General features: G+C 43.0%; 1 protein-coding gene across 2 annotated transcripts in view; it reads right to left on the bottom strand.

Annotated features, from left to right (window-relative positions):
* The window catches only part of GABRA4 (gamma-aminobutyric acid type A receptor subunit alpha4), a 60,424-nt gene extending 53,267 nt beyond the window's left edge, over nucleotides 1-7,157 (bottom strand). Inside the window, exons 1-2 of one of the 2 annotated variants that reach the window (XM_045018791.1) lie at nucleotides 7,054-7,157; nucleotides 5,894-6,012 (exon numbers count right to left, since the gene is read on the bottom strand). Coding sequence is in view for 1 of the 2 variants with exons in the window: in XM_045018789.1 (XP_044874724.1) it covers nucleotides 5,894-6,012; nucleotides 6,224-6,306 (202 nt within the window). In the remaining variant the exon portion in view is untranslated. Of the gene's footprint in view, nucleotides 1-5,893; nucleotides 6,013-6,223; nucleotides 6,619-7,053 lie in introns of those variants that run through there. The other variant, XM_045018789.1, reaches the window with a different exon arrangement.
* Between the last annotated feature and the right edge of the window lie 17,764 nt (nucleotides 7,158-24,921).

The following is a 24,921-nucleotide window of genomic DNA, read 5'->3' as shown; positions in this document are numbered from 1 at the left end:
AAAAAGGAGTAGAATCCATCTTATTCCCTCTTAGCTGCATCAGCTCTGTCGGTTACATCAGGGCTAACAGGGGAAAAAAAACAATACATACATAGTTTTGCTAGTCATGTATGCAAATACAACACTGATACACACAGGAGTGGATCTGTTGAATAAACAGAGGCTACTTTTGCATCATTACTTTTCAGACTAGAACTACATGTTAAATTAAGGGGTGGTGGAATTAATCACATCTATAATTTTTAACAAAATTTGTTTTTAAATCTAATATGTATTTCATTAGTCCATGAAATATCAGTGATTTTTAAGGAAAAATATTAATCATGTCCAAACTGGATCCCATGCTTCTTTTACATGATAATTTCACATAGAGGTTAATTATATAGCTTCACCACTAATTTTAAAAAAGGGACGTATAATACTTTTAGTGATGTAACTCTCCTTAAAGAAATCCTCACTTTGAAATAGTCGCAGTCAGTGTCTGTCTGTGGCATAGGTGTTGTCCTAAAGCCCTGGGTCAATAATCAATAGATTGAGACTGAATTACCAGTGTAGTCCGGTGACAGCTGAAAGCAAAACTAGCCCATTAAGGTTTAGTCAGAGTCAATTTGCAACATCAGCTAAAGATTGCATAATATGTGATTAAACACAGGCTGGGCATTTATATGAACCATGAAATTTCCTACCATGTCTAGCAGATCAAAAGTTTACTTTGTAAGAATATATGACTTCCCTCACCAGATCAGACCATTGGTCCATCAAGTCCAGTATCCTGGTCTCTGGTTTTCTCTAGTACCAGATGCTTCAGAAGAAGGTTCACAAAAAAAACAAACCAACCACACCAATACCTCTAATGGACAATTAAGGAATAACTTGCCTACAGTTTCTTCCTAACTCCAGTCAGTCACAGTGGTTGGCTTATGCCCTGATGCATCCATTATATCAATTTTCATGTTTTAATTATATCTTCTGTCACTGAACATAATCTCATTCTCATTATAAAGGTCTATTTTTCTGAATTGTACTAAGCTCTCAGACTCAATGCTATCTGGTCGCAATGGCTTCCACAGGCTAGTTGTATATTTCATATAAAAAGATTTCCTTTTATTCATTTTGAATTTTCTGCCTTTCAGCTTCATTGAATATGCCTTTGCTCCTGCATTATGAGAGTGGGTAAACAGGAGGGCCCCATTTGCCTTCTCCATGCCATTCATGGTTAAAAGAGTGTCTGAGTGCAGAGCTCAGCTGTGCCAATCCTATCTGGGTGCATAGTGCAGGTAGGGATTTAAGGTTTCCAGGAAACTTCTCTGCCCTTTGTATGTCCTCACTGAGATTGGGTATAGTGGCAGTCCATTTCCCTGCCCTAAACTCATTGACTGCTCCAAGCGAACAACTCCATCAGCAATAGCCTCTCCAAAGTGAATGGCAAAAGGGATCATGACCCCAGTCCACCTCCTAAAGAGCCAATGGATCTGGCCTAATGTGGGAAGGTGCTGCAACCTCAAAGAGGGTGGGGTACCAGCTAGACTCCCCCATGCTCCAGGAATTATTGCCACTCCATGGGTTGCCACCAGGACTTCCAGCTCTGCACTACCACTTGTGCTGGGATGTGTGCCTTCAAGGCACAATCAACTCCCTAGAGTCATAATACCTACTTGCCTACATCTATGCACACAACTCCCATTAACTTATCATAGAGGTTATGCCAAAGATAAAATGCTATACATGGGCCTTACCCTAAAGAAAGAGCCATTTGAGTTTACTTTCTCAATAGTAGTGCTTTCAGACTCAGCAAATGTACAAAAATACAGACTTGTGCTGATCCTGTTCCCATTAAATGCAACAGCCAGCATTCTTCGTACTTCAGTAGGAACAGGAGCAGGCTTACCATGTTTACCTGAGAAACCTTGCAAGTTCTAAGGGACCATACAATCCATTAAGAAAACAAACACACCAAAAAGCATGTGTTTATGTATACACACACACATGAAAGTATGACCCTAATTGGGATATCACTTGCATTGGTGTAAATCAGGAGTAACTCCATGAAAGTCCATGGAGTTGCATTAAACCAGTATGCATGAGACCAGATTCAGGCACTATATATTTACTCAGGTAAATAATATACCTTTAAAAATCACTTTCAATTATATTAATTTAGTATAAGATCACCAGTCAAATGTGAACATACAAAGAAAATACAGGTATTATAGTTGTTTATAGAAGATTTCTTTTTTCCTTTTCTATTATGATAAAATAAAGGAAACAAACAAGCTGCAAATTCACATTGTGGCTAGAACTGGTGCTCCATCTGATTTTTGCTTCTGAAAATTTTGTGGCAGGATTACCATTTTTGGTAATGCTTTTGCAATTTTGCAACAGATGAGGATGATATATGCAAAATCATAACTTTCTTTTTGTAACTACATCACAGGTATTTACTGTAAACTCCATGCTCTTCTGATCCAGTGCATTGTAATGTTGTTTTGATTTGGAAAGTAGGGTACATTGTAAATTGTAATGAGAATAATGAGCGCAGTGTAATGGAATACATATATTGCAGATAGTGTAATTGACTTGAATTCTACTATAGTATACTTCCAAACCTCATAGAGCAATATTTTATTCATTAGTCTCTACATATTTTCCCACTCCTGAAACACCACCTGATTATCTTCAAAACAGCTGCACACTAGAAATCTTCCTGATTATACTTCACAGCTTTCTTCTACAAAATTGCCCTTTTAAGTTTTGGAAAAATTAAAGCCATGCTATCGATTTAGTTTTATGCTGCTATTCATCAGGTTATTCCACTCTCCCAAAATCTGTACTACTACTATTCTGAAAACAGCCTTCTAAAATTTAGAAATCATTTCATAGATATCATGGCCTTTTTCATGAAAATGTCTATTTTTGTATGCAATAACTGTCAAACTCACAATGCACAGTAACCAGGCATGTTTTTGGGTTTGTATTTGTTTTATTAAGTTAGTTGATCGTTAATGAATGGCACCAGCCTGACTTGCATGGGAGACCTGATTCCTCCATTTATCCACAGAACTGATACAGAATAGGCAATAGCTTCCCCACCCCCAGTTTTACATGAGGTTCAATCCCATACACTTAGAAGTAGTCCCACAAGTAAGATGGTAGTTTGTCTCTAAGCTCATTCACCCTCGCTTCTGTTACTGCCAACAACTGTGCTAATTAATGCTAATTTTGAGAATTTGGATCCATATTAAGCTTGATCCAATTCCTATTAAAGTATTTTCCATTCAGTTTTATAGGAGCTGGAGCTATCCCGTTTTTAGGAAATCATTCCCCTCCCCGCCCCCCGCCAAAAAAAAATATTTCCCATTTTGCCTGTGCATGTAGAATTTTTCACAAATTGTTATTGTAGCAAAGCTGGCATATGCCAGAAACATTCAAAAACTATGGCTAGTTTCCTGAGTCTGATTCTAATCTCACTTACACTAGTGTAAATCAGAAATAACTCCATTGAGTTTGGGTGTATAAAACTAAAGTCATAATAATGCCAGGGAAATAAGTTCTTGGGCCTTGTTTGGAGCTGCAAGAGCTGTGGGTGGTAAATAAGCTTCAGCACTGAATATAATGTTGTTTGTCAGCATGTGACATAACTTTGACATTACTGAAACATACTGTACTTTTCCCCTGTGAATATTGCTGTCCTCTGTGACACTTGTTTACTATGCATTCATTGGTGAATGACCCACTTTTAAAATATGAATCACATTTACCATAAATATTTATCAGCAAAGACCAGAATACAAGAAAAAACATGATTGAGGAAGTAAATATTTTAATGATTAATCATTTGCTATTACTCTGAGTTCTGTCAAAGACTCAAACCTCAACATTTATATGCATTACTTTATGCTAAAAGCGACTCTTGCCAGTTCAGGTGAAGGTAACTTTTGCAACTAAAGACACCTTCTTAAAAAATTAAAGTGTATTTTTCATGTATTACTTATAAACTTTATAACATTAAACCACTCACCTTTGAGTTTTAAAGTTAGCCACTGGAAGAAACAACAAGCCGTCTAGTCCCCATATTTTAAAATATTCACCAAAAATACATTTTTCAATCTCAACTCTGGGTTTTTCTTTCACCTGCAAAACCTCAACTATTTGTTTACATTTGTAGTTGGAAGGTGAGAAGGAGGATACAATTCTCTTTTGCTTCCTGCTAGAATTTTTAAAAAGCCAATAACATGTTTTTAATTATTCTGTATTTAGACAATAAGCTGCAAATATAAAATCTCCATAAACTGTATATTGGGTTACAGATTCAGCATTCTGCACTCATTTTAGACATTCAAATACTTCAATTAAAGCATATTTTTACATGCTTAATAACTGTGTGTTCAAAAAAGAATGACGAAGTCTTTTTCACAGCACATCCCTCTGAAAGAAACCTGCAGAAGAGTAATCTGTCTTTAGGAGAGTCAAACTGCAAAAGACCATCTGCGTAAATTATCCTCACCGGTACTTTAACAAGATTAACTTTATTTACACCTAACGTCCTAAGCCTAGCTAATAGAAAGCCCACTCCATAAGGTAAAAGACATCTAAAATAAACAATCATTGATTTATGGTGCTGTGTGTGTTTTTCTTGTATGGTAGAGTCATGTATGTGTGCATATTATTTGGTATGTGTATGGAGTGTTTTAACTTGGTGTAGATGTATCAAGTGTATGAAGAAGGTATGTCAGGACAGGAGCAAAGTATTTCACAGAACAAGCCTACATAAAGCCCTCTTTCAAACCTGATGAGTAGTAGCCCCATGACTGTCTTTGTCAACCTGGTGCATCACCAGAGATTCTGTGTCATTTTTCTTTTCCCCAAGCCTACATTTTAATACCCTCATTCCAGGAAAAAGTAAAAGCTGGATTTACCTGGATCATGATGGTTTTTGGTCCCTAGCTCCCAAATTGTACCATCAAAAGAGAGAACACACTGTCTAGCTTCTCCTATAGCACCAGAAAAAAAACCCTGGCCCCAGATACTTCCTGGAACAATTGTGCCACAAAAACCCAGATTCAATACATGGAGCCAGCTAAATATTGTTCTAAAGAAAAGGCAAAAATTGAGGTATTTCAGTTAAAAATTGTCAGGGTCTGATACCTAATTCGTATTTTTTTTCCCAGTACTATTTGAGCAGATGCATCAGGGTCCAGATTTGTCAGTGAAGTAGGAGTAGCTATGCTGGTTTCTATTTAGATTGTACATATAGCATCTTGGGGCCCAAAATTGCCAAAATCCAGCTGGATTCAGGAGTTAGATACATATTTTTGCACCCCCATTGTGCCAATATATGTTCGGCTCAAAATATTTGTAGAGCAGTAGGAGCAGCTAAACCCATTCTGTGTTAAGCAGTGGAACTTGGGAGATGGGGGCTAAAAATTAGCAGGATCCAGCAGTGTTCAGGTGACATATCTGAATCTTTGAGCGTTGTTATGCTGAAATTTTTGGCACACTCAGTATAGCTAAACTGGTTCTATGCAGTGGAATTTGGGCTATTGCTGCCTAAATTTGTCAGGACCCACATGCTGGACTTGGGCATCTATGACACTTCTGCTCCAGAGTCCAGATTTGGGACTCAAAAATCAGCAGGATTTGGCAGGATCCAAGTAGATCCAGCTTTTTTGCTCTCCTTGCTCCCACTGATTTAGCTTCTCCTCGGGCTCTGACGGACAATATTTTTGGGCAGGAGGAGCAGGAGGGGTATTTTCACATTATCATTGGTCAATAACAATCAGGATCATTACTTTTTTTGTTTCTTTTTTAAACGCACAAAGCATACCTAGTTCTCCCCACAGACAGACACACAGGCAGACTGACAGACAGGAGGGACCGTGCACAGTAACCATACCCCCAAATCCAGGACGCAGCCTGTTGTCATAACCATCCAGGAGACTGTTCAGGATGCTTGTAAAATTCTCCGGCCATAATTTCTCCTCCTTTTTGATCTGTCCCGGGGGCTCGGTGACGCTGCAAGGGGAACAGACAAGCCATTATCATTGTTGATGCGAACGGGGGACTAGGATCGGCCAGTGGTCAGGATGGGTTGTCTTCACCACCACCCCCCTTCCCCTGCCCCGGGTCAGAAGCAAGGTCCAAAGCCAGCCGCGCCGGGAATCAATCAAAGGGCAGGAGGCGGCGATGCAAGGTGGCCTGGATCCGCTGGCTCGGGGGTACTCACCAGGTCGCCAGGCACAGGAAGTGCAGGAGGGTGATGGAGAGACCCGAGGACATCGCGATCACTAGCTCCTTGGCAGAAACCATCTTTGCATGCCATTCTTCAAGCCTGGCCGCGTCCCCCGTCACTCAGTGCCTTGTCCGGAGGAGAGACCCCAGCCGCTGCGGGGAGGGGGGGGGGCAGCCCGCCCCGGAGCACCCGGGCAGGGACAGGCACAAGGAACAAGTGTGGCGGGGGGGGGAGGGGGGACCTGTTTGCTCGCGCCGCTGCTTTCCCTGCCAAGCTACATCTCGTGGCTGCCGTGTCGCCGGGCGCTTTGCACATCCAGGCGGCTGGGCGAGGCTGCCCGAGCCTCCAACTCTCGAGGGGGCAACAGGCTCCCGCTCCCCACCTGCTCCTCCCTCCGCCCCTTCGTCCCGCCCCCTGCTAGTCCCTCGCAAGAGGGGGTTCGACTCGATCACATGGAGCCAGGCGCTGCGGTTCGCCTGTTTGTTTGCCCGGCTCCATTGCAAGCGCCAGAGGAGAGGGAGGATCAAACGTGGCAACTACAAGGCAGAAACGGGGGGGGGGGTCTTCTCCCTCCCTTTCTCTCTAGTCCCTTCACACCACGGCTCTGGGGTGGGGTGTTAAAGGGTTAAAGCCTCGCGCCACTGCCAAGTGTTAATTTTATACTGGAGAGGGGAGGGGCACAGCCAGTAATTGGCGAGAGAAAATGTCACTTTAGCAAGAAGCCCATTAATTACCAAGAATAGTCTGAGGGCACCCCCCTTTTCCCAGCACTTCCACCCCCACCTGAAAACACCCCCCCATTCCCTTTTGGGGCATTATTATACCTTGTTGCCTGCTGGTGACAAATACTTTCACTTCTTTGAAACCCTGTCTCCCAGAATGACGCAGACTTGCTGTGAGACGTCCCCCTCTCTTCCCCTGGTGGCTCCCTCCCCAGCTGTCCTGGTGATGATCATGGTGATGAAGTCTTCATTTGTCTTGACTGTCTTTTCTTTCTTAGGAAGGGGTGGGGGAGAAACAAACCCACCAGCCACAAAGAAATGAAAGCCTGGCGCATGTATTTCCTGGGTGTAGGAGGTTTGAAAGGAGACTTTATTCCCACGTAGATCGTGGTATAAAATAAGGGGAGGGGGAGAGGATTGTAGCTGCAGTGTTAAAAACAGTGCACACCCAAAATGGATGCAATAGAGCTAATTACCCTTGGATAGAAACCTGGAGATGCCACACAGAGAGAGCAGATAGCTTGCACATTCAAGGGCTGGTTATTTTGTGGTTGGTTGGTTTTGGTTTTTTTTCCCCATAATGATGACACCAGCTGTGATGACCTAAATCATTTCCATTATATTAAGTCCAAGGGATTATGCACCAGTTACAGGGAGATCCCTTTTGAAATGTTACTACTCAATCAGAGGCTATTGGGTTGCAAGGTGTCTTCCCCTCCCCCCTTCCTTTTTCTCAGTCACACTGAAAGTGTTTACTATGAACATCAACTTGTTCTTCTGATCCAGTGTACTGTAGAGTTGTTTGTATTTGGAAACTAGAGTGCATATAAATCTTAATGAGGATTCTGAATTTCATTGTGCTGGAGTATATGGAGCAGATATTGTAATTGACTCAAATACTATTGTACTGCTGAGCCTGCCAGAGTAATTTATTCATTACTTGCTACAAATTCTACAACCGTTGAAATGGCACCTGATTATCTTTAAAACTGCTCTCCACTTGAAATCTTCCTGACTGTACTTCAGAATTTGCTCCACGGAAGGTGCCCTTTCTTACTCCTTTGAAAAACAATTAAAGCTGTGCTTGAAATCTATTTAGCACATGCTGCTGTTTATCTTTCATAAGACTCCATCTAGGCAGGTCCTCTTTAAGGTTGTGCAAATTCTTAGTCTGCTTTCTGGCAGTTTCAAAGGGTGAAATGCAAGAAGCTTCCCTTCAGCGTTTTTTCTCTATACCGTATTTTGCATGTTGCTTAATATGTAATAGACATTGTAAATTAAATTAATTATTACACATTATAAGAAACTGAAATCAGGGCCTCATTGTGCATGGGGGAGTACATATAAAGAGTAAGAGACAGTTCCTGCCATGAAGAGCTCACACAGTAGACAGACAAGACAGATCAAGAGTGAGAGAAAGGAAGTATTATCCCCATTTTACAGATGAAAACAGAAAATTTGAGTGATTTGACCAGGGTTATGCAGGATATTTGCATCAGCACCAGGAATTTAACCCAGATCTTCTGAGTTCCTCTCTAGATCTTTAACTACAAGCTCATCCTTCCTCCTAAGGCAGAGCAAAAATCTGTGTAAAGATGTATTCAATGGCCCGAGGTTTGCCCTCACTCAGAATTCCTACTAATTCACGGCACTTACACCAGGAATGAAGTCAGCCCAATATATTTTACTCTGAGGTGTGATATTAACAAGAGTGTTTTGTAGTATCACTTATTTTAACACACACTTCTTCAGCATCCTGTAGCAGTGATGGGGAATCCCTTTTAGTGCAAATGCAAAACAACTCCATTGCTGCTGACTTTAATTGCGTTTCTGTGGTTCTTGCCAGCAGTGAAAATGTGGATGTTTAAGAAGGAGAACTGTGAGATTTGCATACAAGCTCTGCTAAAGCCACAACTGCAGCTGGAACAAGACTTATGACAGTGGTCACTGCTAGGGATTGCCAATTTTTGGCCAAAAAAAAAAAAAATTCTCAAACTCAAAGACTTGTGGACCTCCATTCCTAGTCTCCATCCCCCCAGTTTCCAATGTTGTCTCTCCTCCATCTAAGTCTTTTCTTCTTACATTAACTTAAACCTTTAAGTTAATTTTTACAGGGAAGTTTTGCTAGCATTAGGCCCATTCCCCGCCCCTTTCACCCACCACCTACCCCCTCCATTTGGGCAATTTGCTCCATGGAAGGAGCAAGGATAGCACAGTTCCTGTGCACACGGATTGCTCTGGTACTCGGTCTCTATTTTTACAGTTCCCTGTGCACCCATGCAGGGGCAGCTCACATTTTTGTCCTCAATGGCAGAGGGGGATTGGAAGTCACATCTCCTGCCCTTGGGCTTCCCTGGAAAATCTTGCAGAATAATCTGGTCATTTGAGGATACTGTCTCAGTATAAGGTAGACCCTGTCACAGAGGCATATCAGTTTCATTTAGCCTGAGTTGAGGGGGACACAGTTAGGATGAGGAATCAGGGGAACAACTGCTCAATATACCATATTGCCCTTTAAGGGCTGCTCAGTTATAATGCGAAACGTATCATAAATTTCTGTTGCCCAGAGCAACAGTAACAATCCCTCTGCAGCTTTTCACACTGCGGTAGGATGGGGTAGATGGCTGACAGCTTCAAGACAGCGACAATTCTTCAGGGACAAGCCCATACTACGGCTGCCTTAGTGAATCTGAAAGTGAGTGCAGATGGACTGAGAATTACCCTTATTCTTCTTGCACACCTATGCATTCTGGTAGAACTTCCAGCCCCGCCCCTGCTTTTCTACTCTGCCACTGGCCCTGGCTCCCAGAGGGGATGATAGAACAGCGGTACAGAAAGGACATCCAGCTGTAGGGATTGAGATGCTCTTTGGACATACACAGCGCATAATGAGTAGAGCCCTGGGAGTACAATGGAAACCTTAGACCCAATTGTTGCATTATGGAGTACTGCCCACTCTTTTAGTTTTACTGCAAGTCTCACAACAGTTGATTTTTTTCCTTAAAGCCTCAGCTCCTGGAAGCAAATGATTACATGAGAATCTCAACTTTCATTAAAACATGCAAAAAAGAAAGTTTCTATCCCTTGTTGTTGCAGAGAAGAGCCTGAAACTATGACCTGAGTGCCTCCTGCAGACATAAAAACCAGAAGGCAAATCAAAAGAATTACTTATTATTATTATTAAAACTCACTATTTTAATAAGGGCTTACTCATGATTCTTGAACAGTTGGGACTGGCCATACTGTTTATGGTCCATTTATGCTGCTATAATATGAATTCTCTGTTTGCTAGTGGTGGGTTAGCACAGCCAGGCACTGTCTCTGGAACAATGGAGGCACATATTCAGTGAGCAACAGAACTACATCTATATTATTGGAAGAGGGTACAAAGGCAGCTCCCCTCCTGCTGGTATCAGAATACTTTCCCTTTCAGCCTGAGACTAGGGCCTTTTCCATCTGGGAGAAGCCATATCCTTACGGGGCTGTATCTCTGGGTGTGCCATGACAAGAAACACCCCCTCACCCAGGTAGCACAGTAATTCTGTTACAATGCCCTGATGGCCTTAAAGGTCCATAAAGCCAATGGAGCTGGTCTTGATGTAAATAAATTCTTCTATGCCATCCCTTCCACTTTGATCCACATGATATGGTGGGCTGCAGCCAACAGGAAAGGGAAATAGCCTCACTGCCACTGCAGTCTGGTTATTCACAGCTGCTGCATATTCCTTGTGGTCTGAAGCTGGTTGAAATGTGGGGAGACATAAAAGTATGTTAAAACCACCCTTTCCTCTCTCCAGTCCCAAGCAGAGCTGTCCGAACTGATAATCAGACCCATTACATCTACATTTCCTGGCTATTGGGGATTCAAATCTGTAAAGTTTAGCAAAGCAGCAAGTGTAACAGCTGTGCTGAATAATTTAGATTCCTTATTTTAATATTTATAAATGTTTACTGGTCTTGAAGAGTAAAGTAGGTAGATGTGTTGTGATTTTAATTATTAAAAAGACACATAGAAATCTACCTGCATATAAATGGATATTGTCGATCAAATATACTAAAACCAAATCTTCTTTTGAATTATACCATCATTGTTCTAAAGGACAATAGACTCATTTAATAATGCCATGAATGCTTTGACACTAGATGTAAAAATACTTCATCTTTTTTTCTAAAGAAAAAAACATTTGAAGAATCTGCAATGCAAACAGACTCTATAAGTTAGACTTTTGTAGTGGCCCAATGAACAATAAAGAACTGAGCAGTTTAGCTTTTAGAACTGAATTCATGTAATCCCAGTGGCAAAGACTAAACATGCCACATTCTCAGACAATACACAAGCCAGTCTGCTCTTCATTAGCGCCTGGTGGTTGCTGTTTGGAGTGGCATTACACACATCTCTAAAAGGAAGGGAAAGGTACTTGTAATGTCATTGCCAAAAGAAAAATGGAACGATAGCAATAGTGGCCAGAAAAAAGTGGCAGAGGAACAATCTTGTCTTAAAGGCTGCTGGGAGTGGGGGGAAAGGAGGCAGGGGGCAGAGAGGTAGGACAGGATCATACTTGGGGCATCTAGCCCACTCAGCTGCGGCAGCAGCACCTCTATTTTCAGTGCGCTAGCTTGATCAGAGCTACTGCAGGTATATCTATCCAAGCTGGAAAATGCACCTCCAGCTCCAATGTAGACATACCTTAGGGGCACTGACTGTAAAGATATCAGGCTGAGAAAATATTGAAAGGGTGAACAGATGGAGGAACAACAAAATGAATGACCGTTTGGTGTTAGTTCATCAAGTAATACAACTGTGACAGGTTCCCCCCAGGGTGCCACGTGGAACTGGGGTACCACTGAGCCCTCTGACCCCCCAGCCTGGGCTTCCTGTCACACTGTACTGCTGTGACAAGCTGCAAAGCCCTCCAGCCTTCACTTTCACCAGCATACATACAGGTAGAGCAGGGGTCAGCAACCTCTGGTATGCGGCTCAGGAGGGTAAGCACCCTGGCAGGCCAGGCCAGTTTGTTTACCTGCCGCGTCGGCAGGTTCAGCTGATCGCGGCTCCCACTGGCCACAGTTCACTGTCCCAGGCCAATGGGGGTGGCGGGAAGCCTTGGCCAGCACATCCCTCGCCTGAGCTGCTTTCTGCCACCCCCATTGGCCTGGGACGGTTAACCCCGGCCAGTGGGAGCCGCGATCAGCCGAACCTGCCGACGCAGCAGGTAAACAAACTGGCCCGGGCCACCAGGGTGCTTACCCTGGCGAGTCACGTGCCAGAGGTTGCCGACCCCTGAGGTAGAGACACCCAACCACAGTTACATGCAGGCTCTCTGACAGCCCCTGCATAGGAAGGATATAGCTAAGGCAACTCCCAGCTCCCCAGGCACGCACCCCCCCCCCGAAATATAAACCCAAAATTATACCATCTTGTGCTGCACAGGTCCTGTAGAGCGTAAGCCATAAAGTTTGCCCCCTCCCTCAGTGTGGAGAGGAATATGCAACAACCGTTGCCCCTTGTGTTAAGATTCCAACACACTTCACTCCAACTCACTGGTTTAGAAAAAACAAAAACAAGTTTATTAACTACAAAAGATAGATTTTAAATGATTATACGTGATAGCAAACAGATCAAAGCAGATTACTTAGCAAATAAAAACGGCAAACTAAGCTTGATATACTAAATAGATTGGATATGAATTAGCAGATTCTCACCCTAAGAGATGATACAAGCAGGATGCAGATTCTTAAGGGCAAGCTGCACTAGCTTACAGTGTGGAATCCCCAGGTGTTTCATACACAGGTTAGAAATCCCTTTAGCCTGGGTCCAGGACTTCCCCCAGTTCAATCTTTGTTCCTCAGGTGTTTCCAGGAGTCTTCTTGTGTGGATAGTGAAGAATACCAGATTATGTCTCTCCCTCCCTTATATAGCTTTTGCATTTGGTGTGAATTCTTGTTCCAAAGCTTGGTTCCCAGACCAGTCTGTGGAAAAATACAGACGTCCCAAGATGGATTCCATCATCATGTGGTCTGATCACATGTCCTTGTAGAGTCATAGCAGCCATTACTCATAGGCTGTTTGGAGTGTTCGCAGGAAGGCGATAAGCTTCCCCTAAGGCGTATTGTTTTTTCCTAATGGCCCATTGCCCTGAATAGATTCTTTCCTACCCACTATCTAGAGTGAAAGCATCTTGTCTAGTGGGTGTTACCCAGGTGTATATCAAGGTAGAGGTGTACCTCCTGTATCTTACATACAACACTCCTGTTAATACACCCAAGAATGATATTAGCCTATTTCACAACTGCATCACATTGTTGACTTATATTCAATTTGTGATCCATTATAACCCCCAGATCCTTTCCAGCAGTACTACCACCTAGCCAGTTATTCTCCCATTTTTCCTTCCCAGCTGAAGTACTCTTCGCTTGTCTTCACTGAATTTCATCTTCTTGATTTCAGATAATTCAAGTATAATTAGGCAGGCCAAAAAAGAATTTGAAGAATAACTAGCCAAAGATTCAAATACTAACAGCAAAAAAACCAAAACCAAACTTCCCCCCAACCCTCACACACACATTTCAGTACATCTGTCAAGGTTCCTTCCCCACTCTGAACTTTAGGGTACAGATGTGGGGACCTGCATGGACACTTCTAAGCTTAATTACCAGCTTAGATCTGGTATCGCTGCCACCACTCCCAAGCACTAATTTTCTTCCCTGGATAGCCTTGAGAGACTCTTCACCAACTCCCTGGTGGATCCAGATCCAACCCCCTTGGATCTAAAAACAAGGAAAAAAATCAATCAGGTATTAAGAAAAAAGGCTTTTAATTAAAGAAAAGAAAGGTAAAAGAAAACCCTGTGGGAGAGATTAGCATATCAGCTACTCTCACAGACAGATTCAAAACACAGAGGATGTTCCCCTGGGCAAATTTTGATAATTCCCTTAATGGTACCAAGACAAGTTACAAAGAAAATAAACAAACCTATTTATCCCTTTCTAAAACTTACTACTTTGATAAGAGGCTAGTTCCTTGATCTTTTTCACTCCGGCTGAAACGGAAACTCTAAACAAAGGAAAACTTCCCTCCTTCCTTTTGAAACATCTTGTTCCCCCATTGGTTCCTCTGGTCAGGTGTCAGCTAGGCTAGGTGAACTTTTTAACCCTTTACAGGTAAAAGAGGCATTAACCCTTAACTATCTGTTTATGACAACATCAGAAGCAGGAAGCCTGCTAAACAATCAATTGGGTCACTGGACGATAGAAGTGCTAAAGGATAATTCAAGCCCATTACAGAGAAACAAAATGAATATTTGCATCAGTCTTCACTACAGAGGATGTGAGAGAGATTTCCCCAACCTGAGCCATTATTTTTAGGTGACTAATCTGAGGAACTGTCCCAGACTGAGGTGTCATTAGAACCAATGGATAAAATTAAACACTAATAAGTCACCAGAACCAGACAGTATTCACCCAAGAGTCTGAAGGAACTCAGATCTGATATTGCAGAATTACTAACTGTGGTATTTAACCTGTCATTTAAATCAGCTTCTGTACCAGATGACTCGAGCATTGCTAATGTGACACCAGTTTTTTAAAAAGGCTCAAGAGGCAATCCTGGCAATTACAGGTCAGTAAGTCTAATTTCAGTACTAGGCAAATTGGTTGAAACTATAATAAAGAACAGAATCATCAGACATATATGAACGATTTGTTGGGGAAGAGTCAACACTGCTTTTGTAAAGGGAAATCATGTCTCACCAATGTATTAGAGTTCATTGAGAGGGTCAACAAGCATGCAGACAATGATGATCCAGTAGATATAGTGTACTTAGATTTTCAGAAAGTCTTTGACAAGGTCCCTCAAAGGTTCTTAAGCTAAGTAAGAAGGTGAGATAAGAGGGGAGGTCCTCTCAAGGATCAGTAACTGGTTAAAAGATAGGAAACAAAGGGGTAGGAACAAATGGTCAATTTTCACAGTGGAGAGAGGTAAATAATGGTGCCCCCAGAGCTCTACTAGGACCAGTGTTTTTCAACATATTCATAAATGATCCAGAAAAAGGGGTAAACTGTGAAGTAGAAAAATTAGCTATCTTGAGTAACTTTGTATCAAATGCAAAGGCCAAAGCAAACTGAAGAGTTACAAAGGGATCCCACTAAACTGGGTGACTGGGCAACAAAATGGCTGATGAAATTCAGTGTTGATAAATGAAAAGTAATGCACATTGGAAAACATAATCCCAACTACACATACAAAATGATGGGGTCTAAATTAGCTGATACCACTCAAGAAAGATCTTGGAGTCATCATGGCTAGTTCTCTGAAAACATCCACTCAATGTGCAGTGGCAGTCAAAAAAGCTAACAGAATGTTAGGAACCATTAGGAAAGGGAGATAATATAATAATGCTTCTATATAAATCCATGGTATGCATCTTGAACATTGCATGCAGATCTGGATGCCCTGTCTCAAGAAAGATCTATTAGAATTGGAAAAGGTACAGAAAAGGGCAACAAAAATGATTAGGGGTATGGAATAGCTTCCATATGAGGAGAAATAAAAAAAGACTTGGACTTTTCAGCTTGGAAAAGAGATGACTAAGAGGGGATATGATAGAGGTCTATACAATCATGAATGGTGTGGGGAAGGTGAATAGGGAAATGTTATTTACCCCTTTACATAACACAAGAGCCAGGGATCACCCAAATCAATTAATAGGCAGCAGGTTTAAAGCAAACAAATAAAGTGTTTCTTCACACAATGCACAGTCAACCTGTGAAACTCATTGCCAGGAGGAGATGTTGTGAAGGCTAAAACTATAAGAGGGTTCAAAAAAGGACTAGATAAGTTCATGGAGGATAGGTCCATCAATGGCTATTAGCTAAAATGGTGAGATGCACTCCATGCTCTGAGTGTCCATAGCCTCTTTTGCTAGAAGCTTGGAGTGGACAACAGGTGATGGATCACTCAATGACTGCCTGTTCTGTTCATTCCCTCTGAGGCACCTGGCATTGGCCACTGTTTGAAGACAGGATACTGGGCCAGATGGACCATTAGTCTGATGCAATATGCCATTCTTATGTTCTCCAATTTGTTAAGGTAGTTTTGAATTCTAATCCTGTCCTCCAAAGTATTTACAAACATTCCCATCTTGGTATAATTCACAAATTTTATAAGTATACTCTCCACTTCCTTATCCAAGTCATTAAAGACTTGGATAATGGAGTGGAGAGTATGGACTCACCAATTTTAAAATGTTGATCCTAACAGCAAGACTCATAAAAACCATCCTCAAACCACTCACCACACAAAGGGCCAGCTTCCTGCAAGACACAACTGACTTCCTCCACAACATTAAAAACTTCCCTCAGAACACCATCCTTTCTACCATGGATGTCAATTCCCTATACACCAAGATGCATCACAATGACAGCATAGCTGCCTGCCTCAGATATTTGCAAGACAGTGGACAACCTTCAGATATCCATCCCAAACACATTGCCAAACTCATCCATTTCATTCTCACCCATAACGATTTTACATTCAACACCACATTGTCCAAACCACGGGACAGCCATTGGTACTAAGATGGCTCCCCAGTATGCCAACCTCTTTATTGCCCAGGTTGAGGAAGAATCTCTGGACAAATGCACCACAAAACCAATGTTATACCTGAGATACATCAATGATATTTTCATCCTCTGGACAGGCAGCTTAAACTCCCTTAGAGATTTCCACCACAACTTCAACAACTCTTCAACAACCACTATCCATCCATTACGCGCTTTCTAGAACACTCCCACACTAGCAACAACTTGCTGGGCATCCCAATCAGCTTCAACAATGGAACTCTGCAGACAACCATATATACAAGCAACCCATGGATCACCAAACCTACCTTCATAGATCCAGTAACCACTCCAAACACTCCAAGAAATCTGATATCTACAGCCAGACACTGAGATATCACAGAATATGCCCCAAGGAGAAAGTCTGAGATATACATCTTAACACACTTAAAACCACCTTCACCAAATAAGGACACTCCATTACAAAAGTAGATTGTATCATGGAACAGGCCACCAAAATACACCAGGAGAACCTGCTTAAATACAGAAATAAAAACTCCTCTCACCCTACACTCCTATTTGTGATCAACCACCCCACACTGGAATGCATATGGGGTATCATTCAACAATTAAAACCCATACTCAACTCATACTTGAAATAAATCTTTCCTGAACCCCTACTTCTGGCCTTCAAACAGCCCCCCCAACCTCTCCAAGCTCATCAGAAGCAAGCTCCCCACAGATCAGGACACACCAACTCAAAGTAGCACCAGACCCTGCCAGAACAACTGATGCAAAACCTGCAGACATATCTCCACTGCTACAATGATCAACACCCCGCTCAACACACCTTTCAAGATCCATGGCTCCTACATATGCCTATCACAAAGTGGTATACCTCCTCCAGTGCAATAAATGCCCCCAATAACTAAGAAGGTGAAACTAGACCATCACGATGCTCTCAAATGAACTCACACAGGAAAATGATAAGACAAAAACACCCTGTCACCTGTGGATGAACACTTTTCACATAATGATCATTCTACATCTGACCTCTCAGTACTCATCCTCAAAGGAAACCTGCACAACAGTGTTTTAGATGTTTGGCTTCTTGTATTCCCTCTGTATGCCATCCCAGCTCTGCACAGGTAACTGGCCCAGCAGACCTCAAGTGAACCGCCCAATGACCACAAGATCCGTTAAGGTATGAAGGCACCCAGCCAGGTTTATTGTCGACAAAGAATAGTATTGGGGAGGGATAGCTCAGTGGTTTGAGCATTTTCTTTCCTGATAGAAGACCTAGAATGCATAGGAAAAAGCATGAAAGAGGATTGGGCTGGGGAGATGGTTCTAGGCATAGGAATCCCACTCAAAAAACCACTGACTCAAATGGTGACAAAGGAGTTCATGAGGCAAGCAGCTTGGGTTGAACAAAATGAGCAAGATGGTGATACTCTTAGAGCATTTCTGGGACCCTAGCATAATGGGAGAGAAGGGGCAGGGAAGAAACCTCAGATATTCCAGATCTGATCGATGAAAGCTGGAGCCAAGCACTTACAAGAAAAAGCTTGAACTATGTTGGGACATTGTGCTGGGATATGGTGAGAAAGTCACATTGCCTTTCAAAGACAAATGCCACTCTCACTAAGATTTGAGAGGAGAATATACACTGTGATAAAGTTCCTCCTCTACCTTGGTGGGTCCTGTGCTTCTTGGAGGATTTTGCTAGCCTCAGAGATCTTCCTGTGTTGGATCAGGAGTTGGGAGATTTTGGGGGGGAACCGCTACCCCAGGTTCCAGCCCAGGGCCCTGTGGACTGCAGCTGTCTAGCATGCCTTCTGGAACAGCTACACAACAGCTACAATTCCCTGGGCTACTTCCCCATGGCCTCCTCCCAACACCTTCTTTGTCCTCACCACAGGACCTTCCTCCTGATGTCTGTTAACACTTGTACTCCTCAGTCCTCCAGCAGCATGTCTTCTCACTCGCAGCTCCTTACACTCACCTCACTAACTGGAGTGAGATCCTTTTTATACCAGGTGTCCTGATTAGCCTTAATTAATTCTAGTAACTTCCCAATTGGCTACAGGTGTCCTAATTAGCCTGCCTGCCATAATTAGTTCTAGAAAGTTCCTGAGTGTTCTGGAATAGTCCCTGTTATCTTACCCAGGGAAAAGGGACCTGCATAACCTGGAGCTAATGTATCTACCTTTGACCACTCTCTTGTAACCATCTGGCCTGACCCTGTCACAACACAGAGTCCTGCTGCCCATGGCAAAACCTCTATGGCCTTGGCTTCACAAGGGAATTTTACCTAAAGTTTCTAACCAATGCTACCACCACTGTGCTACCAATAGCTCACTGGTTGCATCCTCAGCCAGAACCCTGGTGCAGACAAGGTTCCAGCTGTTTCCATCATTTTACTGCCATGTCAGCAGAACCTGCTACTACTTGAGTTCCCACCAGCATCTAGCTCTTCAGCAGGGGTACAGCAAGAGGAAAAATGGTCCAGTGACTAGGCCACTAGCTAGGACATGGAAGTCTTGAGTTTGAGTCCTTGCTCTACCACAGACTTCCTGTATGACCCTAGACAAATCACTTAAGCACCTAATTCCTTTTGTACATTTAGGCCTAAGTCCCACTGTTGGAACCACTGCAAAGCACAAAACTCCCACTGAACCCTGTAAATGCCTAAACTCACATGGGGTATGTATACACAGGAAAGAAAAACCCATAGCTGGCCTGTACTAGACAACTCGGGCTTGTGGGACTCAGGCTGCAGGGCTGTTTCATTGCTGTGTGCACTTCTGGCCTTGGGCAGGAGCCCAGGCTCTAGGACCCTATGGGGTGGGAGGGTCTCAGAGCTCAGGGTCCAGCTCAAGCTGGGAAGTCTATGCAGCAATGGTATGGAGCGACAAGCCTGAGTTGGATGGCATGGGCCAGCCATGGGTTTTTCTTTGCTGTGTTGACATGCTTGCAGTACCTAAGGTTTTACCGTGAACGTTCACTAGGTGCCTATATTTCTGCCTCTGGGCATCTGAACTGCTTCCTCACTCTAGGCATCCAAATGCCTAAGACCCAGAGCAATTCACAAGTTAGGGGAAGATAGGTGTTCAGCCACCTAAGTCGGGTGCAGGGCCTTCTCTGCTAGGCACGCTCAGAGACCATCTACCACATCAGGCCTCTCAGATGAGTTCACACAAAACAGCTTTGGGGAGGCAGGGAGAGAAGAGATGAAGAGGGCAAATAACTCTTAAAGAGAGAGCATGCAAGCATGTGAATGGCTCTAGCCTGGTGGTTAGAGCACTCACATGGGAAATCCATGAGCTAGTTCCTCTGCTCCAATGATTCATTATTCATCCAGAGTGCAACAGCTTTAATAGCAGAGACTGAGGGAGCGCTGCACCAGAACATCCTGTAGCCGAATGGTTAGAACGCTCACCCAAGAGGTGGAAGGCCACTCTTTAAATTTCCTCTCCCAATCAGGCAGAGGAGGGACTTGACCTCCCACATCTAAGATGAGTACCCCAAGCACTGGGCTAAAAGTTATGAGTGAGGGCGCACATATTACCCCTGGCTTCTTGCTAAAGTGGTGTAGACGTCTAGTGCCAAGAGAGGGTTTGAAGCTCAGACTTCCAAGCAGAGATAGGTGCCTCCCTGCAGCCCAGACTCAGTTGTCTATGCTGAGATGGGGCACGGCTTAGCCAATGGGAATGGCTGATGATGGGGGTTTGTGCTATCATAGGCGGCTCCCTGACTCGTGTGCTGGCTTTTATGAATCACACTCTAAGATTCCCGTCTCTCCCCATGCATTGTATAGGAACATAGGTGCCTAACTCAGGCTTTGGGATTTGCAGTGATTTTCTAAGAACCTAAAGTCAGGCATTGTGATGCTCATCATCATAATACCCAACTCTTTTTGTGCATTCAGGCCTTAGCCTCACTGTGCCGCAGCCCCAAAGGGAGCTAGGCACCTATCTCTGCTCAGGATCCACAGGCATGAACCCATTGGTGGTAGTACCTCCTACCCAGTATTCTAAACCCCAGTGGTTAAAGTATTCATCTGGGAGGTGGAAGACATGGGTTCAAATCCTATTCTGCCTTGTTTGGAACAGGGATTTGAACTCAGTCTCCTGCCACCCAGATGAATACTTTAACTACTGGGGTTCCCACTAACCCAGTATAGCTACAACTATCCCTTGGACTAACGTAGGAAATATATATATTTTCCTTGTGAAGGATGTGGGGACTACTTTGTATAAGTTTGTTTGATAACCTTGGGTCCCAAATAATTATGCATCAATAAAGTGTTCTGCACATTGTATAAATGTATACAATAGCTGAAATATCAAGTTGTTTGTGCTAGCACAGCCTACATTTCAAATACTTTTGCCAGTGCTTTCCCATTGGTCCCCATTTAGTAGATCATTTTAAAGAGGGCAAAAGGAGAAAGAGCTGAATGCAACTTGGGAATGTGTGCATGTGGCCAACGTAACCATGCTCCATTTGAGAGGAAATGGAAAGCGTCACACCTGTGCCAGGAGGAGGATGGGGAGCATTGAGGTCCCAATACAGAAAACTCAACACCACAGCAACCGTGATAATTGCATGTGAAAAATCAGAACTCTTTAGACATTTAAACACAACTCTTCCTGGCTTAGCTGTGGCCATGAAGCATTTTCATAGAAAGGTGCGTGCTCATGCATGAAGTGGCAATAATGTCAACTGGTGAGCAATGAAACAGAGCTTAATCTGTTGCCCACCTCTTTATTCAAACACCTGTTTGAAATTTTTTGGAATGAAAATAACACAAATCTTTCCAAAGTATTCAAAATAGACTCATTAAGTTTAAAAAAAATATTGAAAACATTACTGACTACACTATCAAAATAGTTATTGAAATTCTTGGTCCAAAAACCAGGTGATCAAATGTCAATAACCACTTCAATACCATTTTTGACACAAGTTTGAGGGAATAAGAGGCACACAAAATGTGTTGTGAAAACCAGAAAAATGACAACGACAAGGATTTGTCATGCACATTTTCACTGTTGAGAGAGAAAAAAAGAAAGATGTCAACCAGCCCTAACTGAGGCTATATTCTCTCAAATGCAAAACCGTTGTTTTCTTCACCATCTGTAATGATCACCTCCACAATAACTTTCCCCTGTATTGTAAGGGACTAACATTGTGGTTCTCCATACTGCACGCATTAGCTAGCAGGAAGTGGGAGCATTTTAACACTGTCTGGAGGACTCCGCACTTCTTTTAAAGAGCAGGTGCTGTTTGAGCAGAATATTATCCTTTTTATTTTGAGCTATACAAGCTCTTGATTTAGAGCTGAAAGTGTGTACTGGGGAAAAGATCTTTAATAAACTGGAAAACAGCCTCTGCTAAAAAAGGTTTCCCAGAAAGTTCTGCAAAATGAAGATGAAAAATGAATACATAATTGACCTAGGACAATTTTATGAATCAAGCTGTTAGTTTTTATAATTTTTGTTGCATCTGGTACATATACAATACGCCTCCAAATATGGACACAAAAACTTTAGAACAAGAGTGCTTTAATTGCTTTTGAACATGCTTGACTTATACTGAAGATTTTCACCCCCAATCCTGCAGTTCCTCCATCACTCACTATGCTCTTCACTAGTATCTACATAATATGCAGAAATTGTTTTAAAGACTTTTTTTTAAATACTTTTCCACAGCTGTGCGTTCCCTTGGACTTACATAGATTGTTAAAGCCAGAAGGGATCATTAGATTATCTAGGTCTGACTTCCTGTCAAGTACAGGCCATAGAATTTCATGCAGTATCTCTGTACTGAGCCCAATATCTTGTGTTTGACTAAAGCATATTTCGAGAAAGGCATCCAGTCTGGATTTGAAGACAGCAAGAGATGGAAAATCTACTGCTTCCCTTGGCAGTTTTTTCCAGTGTTAATGCACTGGGCAGCACAGTATGGGGAGAAGGTGAGGTGACCAGCCCTCTGTGGAGAAAGAAGTGGTTCGGGACTATTTAGAAAAACTGGACGAGCACAAGTCCATGGGGCTGGATGTGCTGCTTCCAAGGGTGCTAAAGGAGTTGGCGGATGTGATTGCAGAGCCATTGGCCATTATCTTTGAAAACTCATGGTGAACAGGGGAGGTCCCGGATGACTGGAAAAAGGCTATTGTAGTGCCCATCTTTAAAAAAGGGAAGAAGGAGGATCAGGGGAACTACAGGCCAGTCAGCCTGACCTCAGTCCCTGGAAAAATCATGAGCAGGTCCTCAAGGAATCAATTCTGAAGCACTTAGAGGAGAGGAAAGTGATCAGGAACAGTCAGCATGGATTCACCAAGGGCAAGTCATGCCTGACTAACCTAATTGCCTTCTATGAGGAGATAACTGGCTCTGTGGATGAGGGGAAAGCAGTGGATGTGTTATTCCTTGACTTTAGCAAAGCTTTTGATACGGTCTCCCACAGTATTCTTGCCAGCAAGTTAAAGAAGTATGGGCTGGATGAATGGACTATAAGGTGGATAGAAAGCTGGCTAGATCGTCGGGCTCAACGGGTAGTGATCAACCGCTCCATGTCTAGTTGGCAGCCGGTTTCAAGTGGAGTGCCCCAAGGATCGGTCCTGGGGCCGGTTTTGTTCAATATCTTCATTAATGATCTGGAGGATGACGTGGACTGCACTCTCGGCAAGTTTGCAGATGACACTAAACTTGGAGGCGGGGTGGATACACTGGAGGGTAGGGATAGGATACAGAAGGACCTAGACAAATTAGAGGACTGGGACAAAAGAAACCTGATGAGGTTCAACAAGGACAAGTGCAGAATCCTGCACTTAGGACGGAAGAATCCCATTCACTGTTACAGACTAGGGACCGAATGGCTAGGAAGCAGTTCTGCAGAAAAGGACCAAGGGGTTACAGTGGACGAGAAGCTGGATATGAGTCAACAGTGTGCCCTTGTTGCCAAGAAGGCTAACAGCATTTTGGGCTGTATAAGTAGGGGCATTTCCAGCAGATCGAGGGATGTGATCATTCCCCTCTATTCAGCACTGGTGAGGCCTCATCTGGAGTACTGTGTCCAGTTTTGGGCCCCACGCTACAAGAAGGATGTGGATAAATTGGAGAGAGTCCAGCGGAGGGCAACAAAAATGATTAGGGGGCTGGAGCACATGACTTATGAGGAGAGGCTGAGGGAATTGGGATTGTTTAGTCTGCAGAAGAGAAGAATGAGGGGGGGATTTGACAGCTGCTTTCAACTACCTGAAAGGGGGTTCCAAAGAGGATGAATCTAGACTGTTCTCAGTGGTACCTGATGACAGAACAAGGAGTAATGGTCTCAAGTTGCAGTGGGGGAGGTTTAGGTTGGATATTAGGAAAAACTTTTTCACTCAGAGAGTGGTGAAGTACTGGAATGGGTTACCTAGGGAGGTGGTGGAATCTCCATCCTTAGAGGTTTTTAAGGTCAGGCTTGACAAAGCTCTGGCTGGGATTATTTAGTTGGGGATTGGTCCTGCTTTGAGCAGGGGGTTGAACTAGATGACCTCCTGAGGTCCTTTCCAACCCTGATATTCTATGATTCTATGATTCACCCTCACTGTTAAAACTGTGTGCACCCTAATTTGAATTGGTCTGTCTTTAACTTCCATTTGGTTCTTGTTGTGCTTCTCTCCGCTAAATTAAAGAGCCCTTGAGAATCTGGCATTCTCTCCATTGTGAAGATACTTACACACTATAATCAAGTCACCTCTTGATCTTTTATTTTGATAAACTTAGTTTTCTCTGGGGTTTGACTGAATGATATGATATTACTCTTTTCCCCATAATTGGCAATAATATAGCAGACAGTGGAAACTCAAGAGCACCTAATATAATTCTGATCTGGGCAAACTGAATTTTACCAAAATTATCTGCAAAGTTCATTTTCATTATGAAAATTAGCAAGAGAATTTTTTGCACCCAAATATATACATTTCCAAATTTCTATTGGACAATTCTTCCTCCTCTCTCCTGCATCTGATCACTGTCCTCTAGAAGTTCAGTTACTCAGTTAGCTGGTTAAAATCAGGAGCACTCCTTCTATGGGACACAAGTTTCCCTCAACTTACATGGAGTTCACATATTCATGGCTGAAAGACAATTCAAAGTACTTGGCAATCTTGATTTAAAAAAAATATATGTAGGCCATGTGGTGAAGTCCAATATTTTTCTGGTTATTCACAGGTTGCAAGTGAAATTGGACTCCTCTTGGGCCAAAACTAAACTCAGGATTCCATATGAGCCCTATTACAGCACACACTCACCACCAGAGCACCCCTTATGTCAGGACACAGGGTTGCAGGGGTTCTTTCACTCTTGCTGGTTCCACAACGGTCTGTCCCTTCTGTGGCCTAGCCCTGCAGCCAGGTAACTTCTC

The sequence above is a fragment of the Mauremys mutica genome, chromosome 5, assembly GCF_020497125.1.
Source record: "Mauremys mutica isolate MM-2020 ecotype Southern chromosome 5, ASM2049712v1, whole genome shotgun sequence".
Classification (NCBI taxonomy): domain Eukaryota; kingdom Metazoa; phylum Chordata; order Testudines; family Geoemydidae; genus Mauremys; species Mauremys mutica.
Note: the sequence above shows the minus strand (reverse complement) of the source record. Positions and strands in the feature narration are given on the sequence as shown.